The following is a 14,305-nucleotide window of genomic DNA, read 5'->3' as shown; positions in this document are numbered from 1 at the left end:
GTGAAAGCTGCTGGATCAAATCATGGCCTCTGTAGAGTCGGTAGTCTTCCAAGATTAGCACAGTTAAAAACTAAACAAGCATCATAAGCTGCAACTTCATCAGCAGTTTTGGAAACAAATGTTGTCTTCGGGCATGGTTTTCCTCACAGAGAGTTGTAACTTTCATTAGGATTTTGAGTTTTTACATGCAGATACTATAGTAGGAGTTCTGTATCTGCTGAACGCCGAAGTATTCTCCACAGTGGGACTGCATAAAACAGGAAGAAAACACCGCAAGGAATGAATAATGATAAAAAATAAAGAACAAAGGGCCGTGGCCCTGTGCAAGCTTTTATTAATTGTTTTTTTTTTACGACACTTAGCAGTGAAATTGGAACGTAATATTGAAGATTTGAAATTTCAATATTAGTAATAAATGAAGAGCCACTAAAACGTGTTTTCACAATTTTGGTGGCTTTCCAGTACGTCCTCCTCTTACGGACGTTGAGATTGGTTGTGCTGAGTTTTACGAACATGAACATGAGCCTGGCGTTGTGTTTTGTAGGAGACGCTGCGGCTGTTCCCCATAGTGCCGAACCTGCCGCACCTGGTGTCTGAGGACACGCCGCTGGACGGCGGCCGCTGCGTGGCCCCGCGGGGCGCGTGCGTGCTCGTCGCGCTCAGCCTGCTGCACCGCCAGCCGGACTCGTTTCCCGAGCCGGACCGCTTCGACCCCGGGCGCTTCCTCAAGGGCGGCAGCAGCGCTGACAGGCACCCGTATAGCTACCTGCCGTTCGGCACCGGCTCCCGCAAGTGCGTGGGCGGGAGGTTCGCGCTGCTGCAGATGAAGACGCTGCTGGCGGCCGTGTTGCGGCGCTTCCACGTGCTGCCCGGCTCCAGCAGGCAGCAGCTGGAAGAGGTGGCGCTCTCCATCACGGGGCAGCCCATCTCGGGGCTCAGGGTCGCGTTTGTGCCCCGGCACACCCCGTCGCCTGCCGCGGCACGTACGTGAAGCACCGCGGACAGCAATAAATTACGTCAGCGTCGTGGCGCATTCTGTCTGGGAAACTATTCAGACGATGTGCTTCTTTCTGTGACGAAGACCGTCGCTTCACATGTTTTCAGCAATGCGCGTACGTACAAGTACGCAGTGTTTCATGTACATTCATCCTATTTCAAATGTCTGTATCCTTTACGCTACTGAAGAAAGAAATGGGGGTAATTTTAACTTATTTTCAAAAGAAATTAAAAAGAAAAAAACTTCCTAATGTTTTTCAAAATTATATTTACTTTGTTGCGAACCGGCTTTTGGCTTCCTGGGCCATCTTTAGTTGACAACTGACTTTGGCAAACACAGATATACATTATGTGCGACTTCCACAGATATTATTTGTACAGAAGATAAAAATAATGACAAAATGTTTACATAGAGAAATATTACAATAATTACATTCACTAATTAACTAATTAAATAGCTTCTCTCAGGGGCAACTCTCGAATCGCATATTACTTCCAAATTCTGTTCAAAATGTTCAAATGTGTGTGAAATCTTATGGGACTTAACTGCTAAGGCCATCAGTCCTTAAGCTTGCATACTACTTAACCTAACTTATTCTAAGGATAAACACACACACCCATGCCAGAGGGAGGACTCGAACCTCCGCCGGGACCAGCCGCACAGTCCATGACTGTAGCGCCTGAGACCGCTCGGCTAATCCCGCGCGGCTCCAACTTCTGAATCACGTTCTTCAATACCAGTGGGGAAAGGGGATCTCTCCGTCTTCTTTTAATGCGTCAATATTCGCGAAGAGCAGCACCACTTTTGCTGTTGTTCTGATTAAAAACAGCTTTACGAGTAAGGTCCTGCTCATCTTGTCCACAACCATGTCAACTATCTGCAACTGTAATGCACACTGATGCTTATGTTTCAACCCTACGTAGCAGTACTGGTTATCATCACAATCATCACGACATTAACACTACCAGCAACGCAAATCCTGCAGCTCATAGTCTGAACATTATTCCTATGAAGTTTTATATCTATACGATAAATAGTTTAGGATTCCCTCTAGACTGGCTCAAGTAGTGAAAGTTTGATTACTGCCACTCTGTACATCCTTCATGCAGTGTATTGTTTACGTTTACGCGCTTACGTGTGCGACGAGATTTCTTTTTTCCAGCATCCGATCGGTAGCGAAATTAAAACCACAGTGAAAAATCCGGTGAAGCTTTGCGCAGATGTGTTGCGCAGTTTCTCTAGTATGAGCATATATCGCACACCGTCGTACTTCTCAGGTCTGAGTGCACTGTGAGCACATGAAGATGCCTAGAAAGTCAGTGTCTCCTGCTGTGGGGTTTCTCCTTATTTCCAGCAGATCACCGAACGAGGTAGCGCAGTGTTTAGCACACTGGACTCGCATTCGGGAGGACAACGGTTGAAACCTGCGTCGAGTCATCTAGATTTAGATTTTCTGTGATTTTCCTAAATCGCTCCATGCAAATGCCGAGATGGTTCCTTTGAAAGGGCACACCCAATTTTCCCCATCCTTGACACAATCCGAGCTTGTGCTACGTGTCTAATGACCTCAATGTCGACGGGACGCTTAACTCCATCTTCTTTCCTTCCCTTTCGTGCAGATCATACAACTTAACTGTCATGTGTATCCTTCTTCATGACAACTCTCTATCGCATGTTGCAAAAAGATTCGACGAAGACGCTCCTGCAGAGTTTTCGAAGAAGAGTGTTTGGCCACCCACTAAGCAGCACGGACTTGGCTCCCTCTGATCTTAATTTTTTTGCTCCCACCAACCGCTGGCTGTGAGGATAGCATTTTGGCACAATTAACTGCAGAACAGTGTGGGGAATCGGTGGAAATCACTGGTGTCTGCCTTCTATTATGAGGGTATTGGGAAACTGCTACCAAACTACTAAGTCGGAATGGCTACTATGTAGAGAAGTATCTGGAAGGTGAAGCTGAATGTCGATTTTCGCGACTTTCGCGATCACCAAGAGAATACAAAAGATAGCCTTCATGCAACCTGAGGGTACTATTTACAATTAAGTTCACGAAAAATGTTTTCATTTAACTTTCTCAAATGTACAATGCGAATTTCACGGTACACACGACATGCTATTTATCGTCAAACTCGTTCCATATTTTCGTACACGTTGATGGAGCTACTGCACTGACTTCTGCTGTTATAATCTCTCTACAAACTCAGAAACGAGTAGGCAAGTCTTCATTCTAATGACGAAGCAACACAGACCCTTCTGCATCATACTTTTTCGGTCAGTGGTGACACAGCCCGCAGACACTCAGGGAGACACAAAAAACGTTCATACTATACGGAATACAGAAATTGGCTATGCAAGAAACGCGGTTGTAACGCTTTTCCGGGGAAGACACTACATCCACAATTAAGTTGCTCGGTCTACAGTTGATTTAATATTGTTGTCTGTCGCTGTTGTGTATGTAAACTGTTTCTTATTCTTAAATTTCGTGTATGTCTGTGTTGTAATGTGAACTTGAAAAATGTTACTAAAAATAATTGCAAAACAATAAAACTAGACGAAATAAGCTATCTTGTGAAATTCTGTTGAGAGGCACGCACATGCCTTGCTCATACTGTGGCATCAAGCAGTCAGGTCTGCGAGACGAGTGGTCTGCCAAGCGAGTGGATTTATTCTTATTTCTCGAGCAACATCAGTGACTGATTATGAGCTCTAGTATCCACGATTAAGCTACAAATTATTCTCCTGTTTGAATATTACGCAACGGAAACGGATAACGTACATCTATTAGGAATTTACACAACCCTGTTCACTACGCTCTGGCAATACCACATTTTCTTTCTTACCCAACGACTTTGATCAACACGTGGCCATCGCACTGAATATGAATGGCGCACACTTTATAAATTCTGGATATCATTACTACACACTATTCTAAGAACAAGGCCACCAATCTTTTTCTTTTCACTATGTTTTTTTATTCCGATAAATTCTATTTTGATTCAAAGATAACCTAAACACACCATTACATTTAATTCAACAATTACACATGGGAATCTCCGTCCAGTGGGCATGGCTTTACATTGTTGATTCTCTATCTTATGGTCTCGTAATTATCTAACGCTACAGTGGATTTTCTGGATAGGATGGTGGATCTTTTGCTATATCTCACACTTCGACTCTCACACCCATCATCACGAAAATTTACTCCAGACCGAGCGGTACAAAAGGGAACATGCATAACCCACTGCCTCTGAACCCATCTTGCTACTCTCCCATGCAAACCACACATACTTTAATTACATGAAATACATCACACTGGCAACATAGAATACATCACAAAGGATAGTCACAGCGTTAGAATCACTTCACTGCCACCTTTCCCACTTCAATTAGTATTCATTCGAGTTTCACACGACACTGCCCCACTTCGTAACTTTTCTTTCCTACTACGAACTCTAGAGGACATACGCACGTCTTCCTGTGCTATGCAAGCCAAGTGGCGTTGCTGGATAGACGGCTGACTCACCTTGCTTCTCTCTCAGAGCATTAGAGTTTGGATCTAGCGTCACACGGAAACATAACACGCAAAGGAATATTAAGATCATATTCGTCACACACGAGAGTTCACAGCTGATACCTTGGACGAGTGCTTCTCTTTATCCTTTGTTTCATACACAGATTGAGACACACAGCAGTCACCACGTGGAAGTACTCGTCTCTAATTTCAAGTCCTGCACACGCAATTTCTTAAATATTTCCAACTTACAGTATACACGCCAATAATTCAGCTTAACTTTAGCACTCGGAAGTATTTCAACTTAGTACTAGCACTCGCAAACCACTCACAAGTATTTCAACTTATTGCTACACGTGGTTTCATTGTGACTGTTGGTCTCTTCCGAAGATTACTACGATCCCCTTAATATTACCTGCCTGTCATTTAATTCTCCCCCCAATAGTTCCTGAAATTGAGAAATAATTATTCCAAACTACTCTTAAGTATTTCACATGCATACCATTCTCTCCACTCTTTTGTCTTTAAGGAGCACACCGAAGACAGATCTTACCAACCCTAGATCCAGCGCCAGAGTGCTGAAACGTGGCCGTTCGTAGGCCCGCCGCACACTGCACGCAGCAGTGGCAGAGCAGAGGCGTAGCAGAGCAACAGAGGTTTTGCCGGTCAGCGCACTCTGCACGCAGCAGAGGCACGGCAGAGCTCAGTGGTGGCCCAGCGCTCGCCGAACACAGAACGCCCAGCAATGTCCACCGCAGGTCTGTCTATGCAGTTAGACTTAGATTACGATTCTGATTCGGATCTCAGGAGTGTTATTTTATTGTACAGTGCATGAAAGAACAGAAAAAGATCTCTATGGAAAAGCAAGTACATACAAAAGCGAAGAACAAATGGCGAATACGTGTTGTCTACGGAAGTTACTGATCACGTATTCAGGGAAAGCTTCTGATTGAACAGACGGCAGTTTGAAGAGGTTCATACACTGGTAGAGCAAGACATAAGAGGAAAATCAAGTCACATGCGGGAGCCCATACCTACAGAAGAAAAATTAGGTGTATGTTAAAGGTATGCAATTGAAATAAAGTATTTTTTCCCTCAATATTTATTAAAGTTCAGAGAAACAATTTCCATCTGTAAATTTGTTAAAATAATGAACTTGATAACACTGTTTATAGTAAATGTGCTACTGAAGGTTCAAACTGCGTACCAGGAGAGTCAGATATTGACGTGGTAGACGAACTATTTTCTGTGCTGCGTGATGATATTGATGAATGATGTTGAGCCACTGGTTTAGTCAAAATTTCCTCCTCCGTTTCAGATACTATCTGAAACACTTTTTTCTTTACCAACACTTGGTACGCATTTGGCCTCTCTTTTGTCGATAGGTACACCGATATGAAAAATTGGTGTAAGGCGTCATTTTCTTGATGCAGTGATCTTTCGCGTAAAATGTCTCTTTTCTTAGCTCTCACTTCGTAGCTGTTAATACTTTCAAGAATGATTTTACTGACATCTGCTTTCCTCTTCTTCTTTGGCAATGGCGTTCCCAAGTCGTCTTGTGTTTCGTTCCTCTGTGTGTCCGTTACGTCATCTCCTCCACCATCATTTGCAACGCTCGTTGTAGCATTTACCTCTTCCATCATATTTGTTACTGTACCTCTGTTGGCCATATATGGAACTAAAAATTCCATCTGATTTTGGTACAGCCATGGGCGGACTGAGGTCGCTGCTTGCCCAATCTTCTTTTTCTGTCTACGGAGGGCATCTCGATGACAATTCCTAAGCTTTCCCCAATTTTATTTCGCTGTTTCCCCTGCAACAAGGAATTCCTGAATTTAGTTTTTCATATATTTCCGTATAAAGTGACATAAGAAAGGTGAACAGTTACATTTTCGAATAGTTTTGCCCCATTCCCCTAGTAGTGTTAGAAACAATCTGTGATTTAGTGTACACGTACCATAAATGCTGAAACAATTACTAACTTTCTGTCCACTCTGCTAATGCAGCATAAACGGATTGTTGTCTTTTTTCATTTTAGGGATTTAACGACGGGGGACATGTTTAAAACCATCGCTGTAAGCTACCGCATGGGTCAAAGGACAGTGTCGAAGATAGTTTATGACGTGTGTGGAGCGATATGGAAGCATCTACAACCCATTTATCTACCTGAGCCAACAACAGTTATGTGGGAAAATATTGCTTCTGACTTTGAGAGGAAATGGCAGTTTTACAACTGTCTTTGAGCTGTTGATGGGAAACATATCATTTTGAGAAAACCTCAATTATCTGGTTCCTCATTTTTCAATTATAAACGGCATTGCTCTGTAGTATTAATGGCTACTGTCGAGCTACTGTCGATGCTCTATAGACGTCGGTTCAATGGGCAGATTTAGTGATGGAAATATTTTTTCTAATTCAGTATTAGGTAGAAAGCTGACTGACGGAACTTTAAAAATCCCAGAAGATAAATCGCTTCCTGGACAACAAAATAGAGCCCCTTACGATTTCGTAGGTGATGAGGCATTTCCGTTATTAAAAAACTTAATGCGACCGTACCCTAAATGCAGAGTTTATAATTACAGACTGTCTCGTGCTCGTCAAACTGTAGAGTGTGCATTTGGATCTTGAGTTCCAGATTTCGTGTGTTTAAACGGCTTTTTGAGTGTAAACTAGAGACTGTAGATAGAATTGTGACAGCTGCATGTGTACTTCATAATTACTTGAGGACTGATAACATTACGTCAAATGATATCGCCGAGGAGGACGACATGGGGCCACTGAGTACCAACCAGCTTTCGTTGCCTGCTCCAAGTAGGTGCAGAAACACGAGTGAAGCTTTTCTTACAAGAGAAAAATTTAATGGGTGTTTTAATTCACCAGAATGTTTTGTTCAATGGCAGTATGCAGCTATAAAAAGAGGCCAATACTAAAGAGAACGACTTATGTAATTAATATTACATGTATATTGTGAAAATGCATATAAAATAAATAAATCAATTAATAAATAATACTTGCAATTGCTGTAATGTAATTCCTCTGCAACCTTCTTCTATATTTCGTCCTTCAATTTACTCCGCATGTAGTCCGGATGACTGGTGTCGTGCAGCACTGGGTTGTCCTGAACTAACTGAATGAGGTGTTCCATAACTAAAAGACTTCGTACAAGAACGAAAGTGAGGTACTGTCGCAGATGCACACACTGCTGTTGGAAAGTCACTACTGGCCGAGCGCAGCGCGGTGCCACAGACCACCTCTGTGGTGGTGCGAACCGCTGACAGAGATGGGATTGGAGATAACGGGCCCCTCGGGCCGCAGGCAGAGGAAAACTGTGCGGCTCGGACAGAGGGACAGAGGGCTGACCCAGATAATCCTCACCTGCGCCTTGGCTGCGTGCAGTATGCGGTGCCCCATTGGCTCTGCCTCGGCTCTGCCTCTGCTGCGTGCAGTGTGCCTTAAGGTCATCTCGCACCTCCGCCGAGGTGGGGTAGCACCATGCTACCGTATTGGTCTGCCATATTTCAGGCGCTCAAAGCTCAGGTAAATTTCATCTCTTTGGTTCCACCAAAGGTGACCAAAGGACCGTCTCAAAGATGATCATATATTGCACATACACTATCTGCGGTTAGCAGACGACCATACATTCATTCATTTCACAGATCTCACCGAATTGGATGTAGGGATTTATTTTGTGGGAGTGCACATGTGATCAGTTAAATAAATAAATTGTCCTTCTTTCCTACACTGGTATCCGGCTTAGGTGTATTAACTGAAATTTAGTTATTATTACAAAAAATATGTTGTTCTGACAAGAATAACGAAGAATGTTGTACCTATTTTCAATGTCGGTCGGTACTGTAAGCTTTCACCACCGGCTACACATGCAGAAAAAAATAGCACAGTACTATCCTTGCAATGCGAGGGTAGTTCCGAACATTTTTTTAAGAAAACTGTATTCGAACAAAGGTAGCAAGTCATCATAATAACCAGGAGGAGACCTAAGACCCTAGTGACCTCAAACAGACGACCAAATGCTGTTACTTTACCAAATTATTGACACAGTTATTGCATTATTGTACTCTCCACAATCTGGAGTAACGTACATACAAACTTACATCAACCCAAATGACATATAAAACATAACATCATACAAATAAAAATAATAGTGAGATAAAAATTTGCTTAGTTACCGGGATCTCCGTTATTTTTAGGAGTAATTCAAACTTCACTAATTCTACAACAAATAAAAAAAATACTTATTGTACTCATGAAATTTTAAATAGCTCACTGTCCAAACACTGAGCAAGTAATCTGACATTCATAAATTGCAGGGTAATAGTCTTTACACAGCAATGTCTAAACACAAAACAAAATCAACAAAAAAAATTGTGTACACTAGTTACATGTAGAACGTCAGGCTCCATACCATTATCTAATGTACGTCAAACCCACAGAGAAATTAAACTGAGAAAAAAACAAAACAATGAAATACACCACAAGTTTCATACTGGTTACGTAATATAGTCCATCTAAGACATCATGCCATACGTCATTAACTGTCATCACTTGAGCAATTGCCACCACTACTCGACTGTGAGTTAAACCTTATCCTTGTCCACCAGTACAAATACCTGCTGCTGAGCTAGTCAGTCGATCAACTATAATCAATACACACAGTAAATAGTTAGCAACAAGTGCTTGAATCCACCAGTAACTCTCGTCTTTTAATATATTGCTCATTTCTCTGTTGTTACATATTTAGACGACACGAACTTGCATTTCGACTAGCGTCCATTACACTTCAATGTGAAATATCACCACTGTGATAATGCAAATAAGTGGCTTCAGTCAACACACCAACAAGATTATTACTGTCCGTGACATCAAAATACATCAGTTAATCCTGATATTTGGTGTGCAATGCAAACTCTTGTCCCCTGTGACGACCTTACTGACCAACGCAACAAGAGCCGCTACGTTAGTATTACGGCACTGTCTAATAATTAAAGCATCCTTGTACCAAATATTCTAATAAACATGCTGCGTGAACTTGATAACCCAGAACAAACAAAAAAGAAACACACTAACTATTCTAAACACGTATGTTAATGAAATAAAATTACACTTGCTGTCCCTTCAGGAACAAAACATTTAAAAAAATTTACACAATTACAAATACATTATTCCCCATCTTGTGAGTCACACGGAATCATTTCATTCTGTGGTTTTCTTGGGGTCAAAAAGTTGCTGACAGTTTTCTAGAAACACTGTCTTGGTGTCAAAGCTCTGCCATGGTTACCCGGACGAAAGTCTTTAGGTCACTCAAATCGGCATTTTGAACACGCACTGAACAGTAAACTGTATCTCACATTAAACACAAATGTCACAGTCACTCTCAAATTACCATCCACGCGAATCTGGTCGTCCAGAAATGGCCGTACAACTACTATTACCCACAGTCCTGTCCTTTCAGTTCATGGTGTAATTAAAAGTCCTAAGTGCCAACAAACAGTACTTATTCCCACACCAATTAAAGAAATGTCGCCTACTACAAAAGCAAATGTCAATGTCCCACTTTAGTTTCTTGCATTCAGACAGTAATTAGTCACCAAACAACTGTCCTCTTTAAGTATACCAAGCGCCCCACATGCATTTTACAAATCACACTTAACAAGTCACTCCCAAAAGTTTATGGATCTCACCGTTCAGTGGTCAAGACAAAACAAAACAATCATACTGTCTGCTAAAGACTCACAATGTGGAAACGCCAGTCCTTCACTTTCCAACTTATTGAGACATACGAGTAGTCATCTTGTTTCACGGCTCCACAGTCCAGTACTAGTTAATAGTTGCTGTTAAAAAATCCCCACCGGACTCTGTCGCGCGTCACCGGGGCGCCGCCGCCGCGCGAGCCGTTGAACAGAAAAACCACCCGCTGTTGCCTCCACGGGATACTGTCTCCAGTCGTAAGGGTGGCGCAACTTATGAATGGCCAGTGGTAGGTGCATGTCGCCCCAGGCCGTTGACCTGTTGTAGCAGGTGCCTTCCGTGCATCTCGCAACATTACAGACAAAAGGATATTCTTATAGTATTTAAATATTCTTTGATTACATGTATGATCTATTAGATACCTTGGTAATAAAAGAATCTTTGTTCTAAAAAACATAAAATCATAGACCCTAGTTTTCTACACATACAACATCAACATTTATCCCTTTTCTATATACAGCTCGCACTTGTGCTATTGATTGTACCTGTCGTATCTCATACAAAACATGAAAGGTTTTTTTTTTAAAAAAAAGAATAAGAAACAATCCATACAGCTCATAACTACCCATCACACAATATCAAATAGTAGACTACTTTAACATTCTATCACAGTGGACATATTAGAAACTGTTGATTCTAAAACGACAATATACAACGCACCTTTGTGCTTGTGACAGACTGAAATTAGTGTCTCTTTACATATTTTACCTTTTATTATGTATAACATCATTTCTCGGACATGTATGTACTCTCCACATGACGTCATATCCTGACCTACCATCGAGGTTCATCCAAATCAAACAATAAAGCACAATAATGTTTTACTTACGGATCGGTAGCATCCTCTTTGCAGGAGTGTGTGCATTGATCACCCTACTCTACGTCTCTCACTCAACTGACACCACATTTTCCTTCTCATTCAATCCATTAATACACCAACAGAATAGGTCTAGAAGTGAGCTAACCTTAACACCACCACACTCACGTCAACATACCATACCTTTGCTCCCTTATACTCAACCACATAACACATGGAGTTGTTTCAGAGATAGCGTTCCAGTCTCCGATTTCGTCCTTTCACTCCAGCACCTCTCTCCATCGGCTTACCTCTGCATTCACTTTACCGATTATTCATCCTGCTAAATATCAACTTAAAATTGCGACATTTCATCTGAGAACAAAAAATACACAAATTATTCATCCTGCAAAATAACTGTACACATTCTTGGTACCGTTTTCATTAGTTATATTGGTACCAGGCTTCAACATCAACAACAAAATATTATTCCGCCATATTGCAAATGTTATGGTAAGAATTAGATTTACACTTATATTACATCTTACGTCAGTATTCCACAACGTTCACCATCTGGATCTCATACTCCCTTTATGACCTTTCACGTTGTGCTGTCCTCATCTCTTCATTCGTATTTCGGCTCTCCGTCTGTCCCTTACTCCATCATTTCCTGGTCTTCCTTCGCTATTCGCATCAATCTCGATTGCAGCATACACAGGACTCTCTGTAACATACATCTAAGACATCTCCACATTATTCAATTCTACTCACCTTTATTTACCACTGTTTCATCACGTTGAATCTCTCTTTATTAATCACACTGCTTAACGTCGCTTCTCTCCTTAAATATCACCTTTATCCACCACTATTTATTACTCCGCTTCTCTCTCTATCTACCATCTTTATCCACTCATTAATCATCACGTCGTTTCTGCTTAATCACTATTCATATGACCAAAAATTCGTACGTACACCATTCCGTCAACTCCTGTTCATGACTCATTCGACCAGTCTATTCCGTCATACTTCCTGACATCCCGCCTGAAAATTCTTATATTCGGTTTGACCCTGCACAACGTTACACACCACAAATAAATACACTGACTATCTCCCATAACTTGCCTACTTTCGATCTATCCTTAACTTTTCCATAATTTGATGTTAGAAATGTGATGAAGCCCATACGATTGTTTTCCTTTGATCGTCTCAATCAGTACAGCATTTTCATGGACAGTCAGCTTCATTCTGAATGCTCCATTATACACAGTAAAGAATTTGCTAGTTAGCAATCTGTGCTTCTTTGATAATCGATGAGTTTAATTAGAACCTTGTCTCCTACTGCTAATTCGATCTTACGGATCTTTTCTTTCTGCTTCTCCTGCCTATCCTTAGCTGCCTTCTTAACACGCTCTATCGCAATCTTGACAATTTCCGTGTGCCATTGCTTTCCTGATCGCGGAAAATCTACTAGCTCCCTGACTCGATCTGATGGTGGTTCATTCTTTACATCTACATCTACATTTATACTCCGCAAGCCACCCAACGGTGTGTGGCGGAGGGCACTTTACGTGCCACTGTCATTACCTCCCTTTCCTGTTCCAGTCGCGTATGGTTCGCGGGAAGAACGACTATCTGAAAGCCTCCGTGCGCGCTCTAATCTCCCTAATTTTACATTCGTGATCTCCTCGGGAGGTATAAGTATGGGGAAGCAATATATTCGATACCTCATCCAGAAACGCTCCCTCTCGAAACCTGGCGAGCAAGCTACACCGCGATGCAGAGCGCCTCTCTTGCAGAGTCTGCCACTTGAGTTTGTTATACATCTCCGTAACGCTATCACGGTTACCAAATAACCCTGTGACGAAACGCACCGCTCTTCTTTGGATCTTCTCTATCTCCTCCGCCAACCCGATCTGGTACGGATCCCACACTGATGAGCGATACTCAAGTATAGGTCGAACTAGTGTTTTGTAAGCCACCCCCTTTGTTGATGGACTACATTTTCTAAGGACTCTCCCAATGAATCTCAACCTGGTACCCGCCTTACCAACAATTAATTTTATATGATCATTCCACTTCAAATCGTTCCGCACACATACTCCCAGATATTTTACGGAAGTAACTGCTACCAGTGTTTGTTCCGCTATCATATAATCATACAGTAAAGCATCCTTCTTTCTATGTATTCGCAATACATTACATTTGTCTATGTTAAGGGTCAGTTGCCACTCCCTTTAGCAAGTGCCTATCCGCTACAATTTTCTAATGCTGCAACTTCTCGGTATACTACAGCATGATCCGCGAAAAGCCACATGGAACTTCCGACACTATCTACTAGGTCATTTATATATATTGTGAAAAGCAGGGGTCCCATAACACTCCCCTGTGTCACACCAGAAGTTACTTTAACGTCTGTAGACGTCTCTCCATTGAGAACAACATGCTGTGTTATGTTTGCTAAAAACTCTTCAATCCAGCCGCACAGCTGGTCTGATATTCCGTAGGCTCTTACTTTGTTTATCAGGCGACAGTGCGGAACTGTATCGAACGCCTTCCGGAAGTCAAGAAAAATAGCATCTACCTGGGAGCCTGTATCTAATATTTTCTGGGTCTCATGAACAAATAAAGCGAGTTGGGTCTCACACGACCGCTGTTTCCGGAATCCACGCTGATTCCCACAGAGTAGATTCTGGGTTTCCAAAAACGACATGATACTCGAGCAAAAAACATGTTCTAAAATTCTACAACAGATCGACGTCAGAGATATAGGTCTATAGTTTTGCGCATCTGCTCGACGACCCTTCTTGAAGACTGGGACTACCTGTGCTCTTTTCCAATCATTTGGAACCTTCCGTTCCTCTAGAGACTTGCGGTACACGGCTGTTAGAAGGGGGGCAAGTTCTTTCGCGTACTCTGTGTAGAATCGAATTGGTATCCCGTCAGGTCCAGTGGACTTTCCTCTGTTGAGTGATTCCAGTTGCTTTTCTATTCCTTGGACACTTATTTCGATGTCAGCCGTTTTTTCGTTTGTGTGAGGATTTAGAGAAGGAACTGCAGTGTGGTCTTCCTCTGTGAAACAGCTTTCGAAAAAGGTGTTTAGTATTTCAGCTTTACGCGTGTCATCCTCTGTTTCAATGCCATCATCATCCCGGAGTGTCTGGATATGCTGTTTCGAGCCACTTACTGATTTAACGTAAGACCAGAACTTCCTAGGATTTTCTGTCAAGTCGGTACA

At 42.1% G+C, this 14,305-nt stretch overlaps 1 protein-coding gene across 1 annotated transcript in view; it reads left to right on the top strand.

Annotated features, from left to right (window-relative positions):
* Positions 1 to 3,539, top strand: part of LOC124788709 (cytochrome P450 4C1-like) — an 84,780-nt gene extending 81,241 nt beyond the window's left edge. The window contains exon 6 of the mRNA XM_047255989.1: positions 545 to 3,539. Coding sequence (XP_047111945.1) covers positions 545 to 991 — 447 coding nt within the window. The 3' untranslated portion in view covers positions 992 to 3,539. The remainder of the gene's footprint in view (positions 1 to 544) is intronic.
* Positions 3,540 to 14,305: the final 10,766 nt, after the last annotated feature.

Source organism: Schistocerca piceifrons, chromosome 3 (assembly GCF_021461385.2).
Source record: "Schistocerca piceifrons isolate TAMUIC-IGC-003096 chromosome 3, iqSchPice1.1, whole genome shotgun sequence".
Lineage (NCBI taxonomy): Eukaryota > Metazoa > Arthropoda > Insecta > Orthoptera > Acrididae > Schistocerca > Schistocerca piceifrons.
Note: the sequence above shows the minus strand (reverse complement) of the source record. Positions and strands in the feature narration are given on the sequence as shown.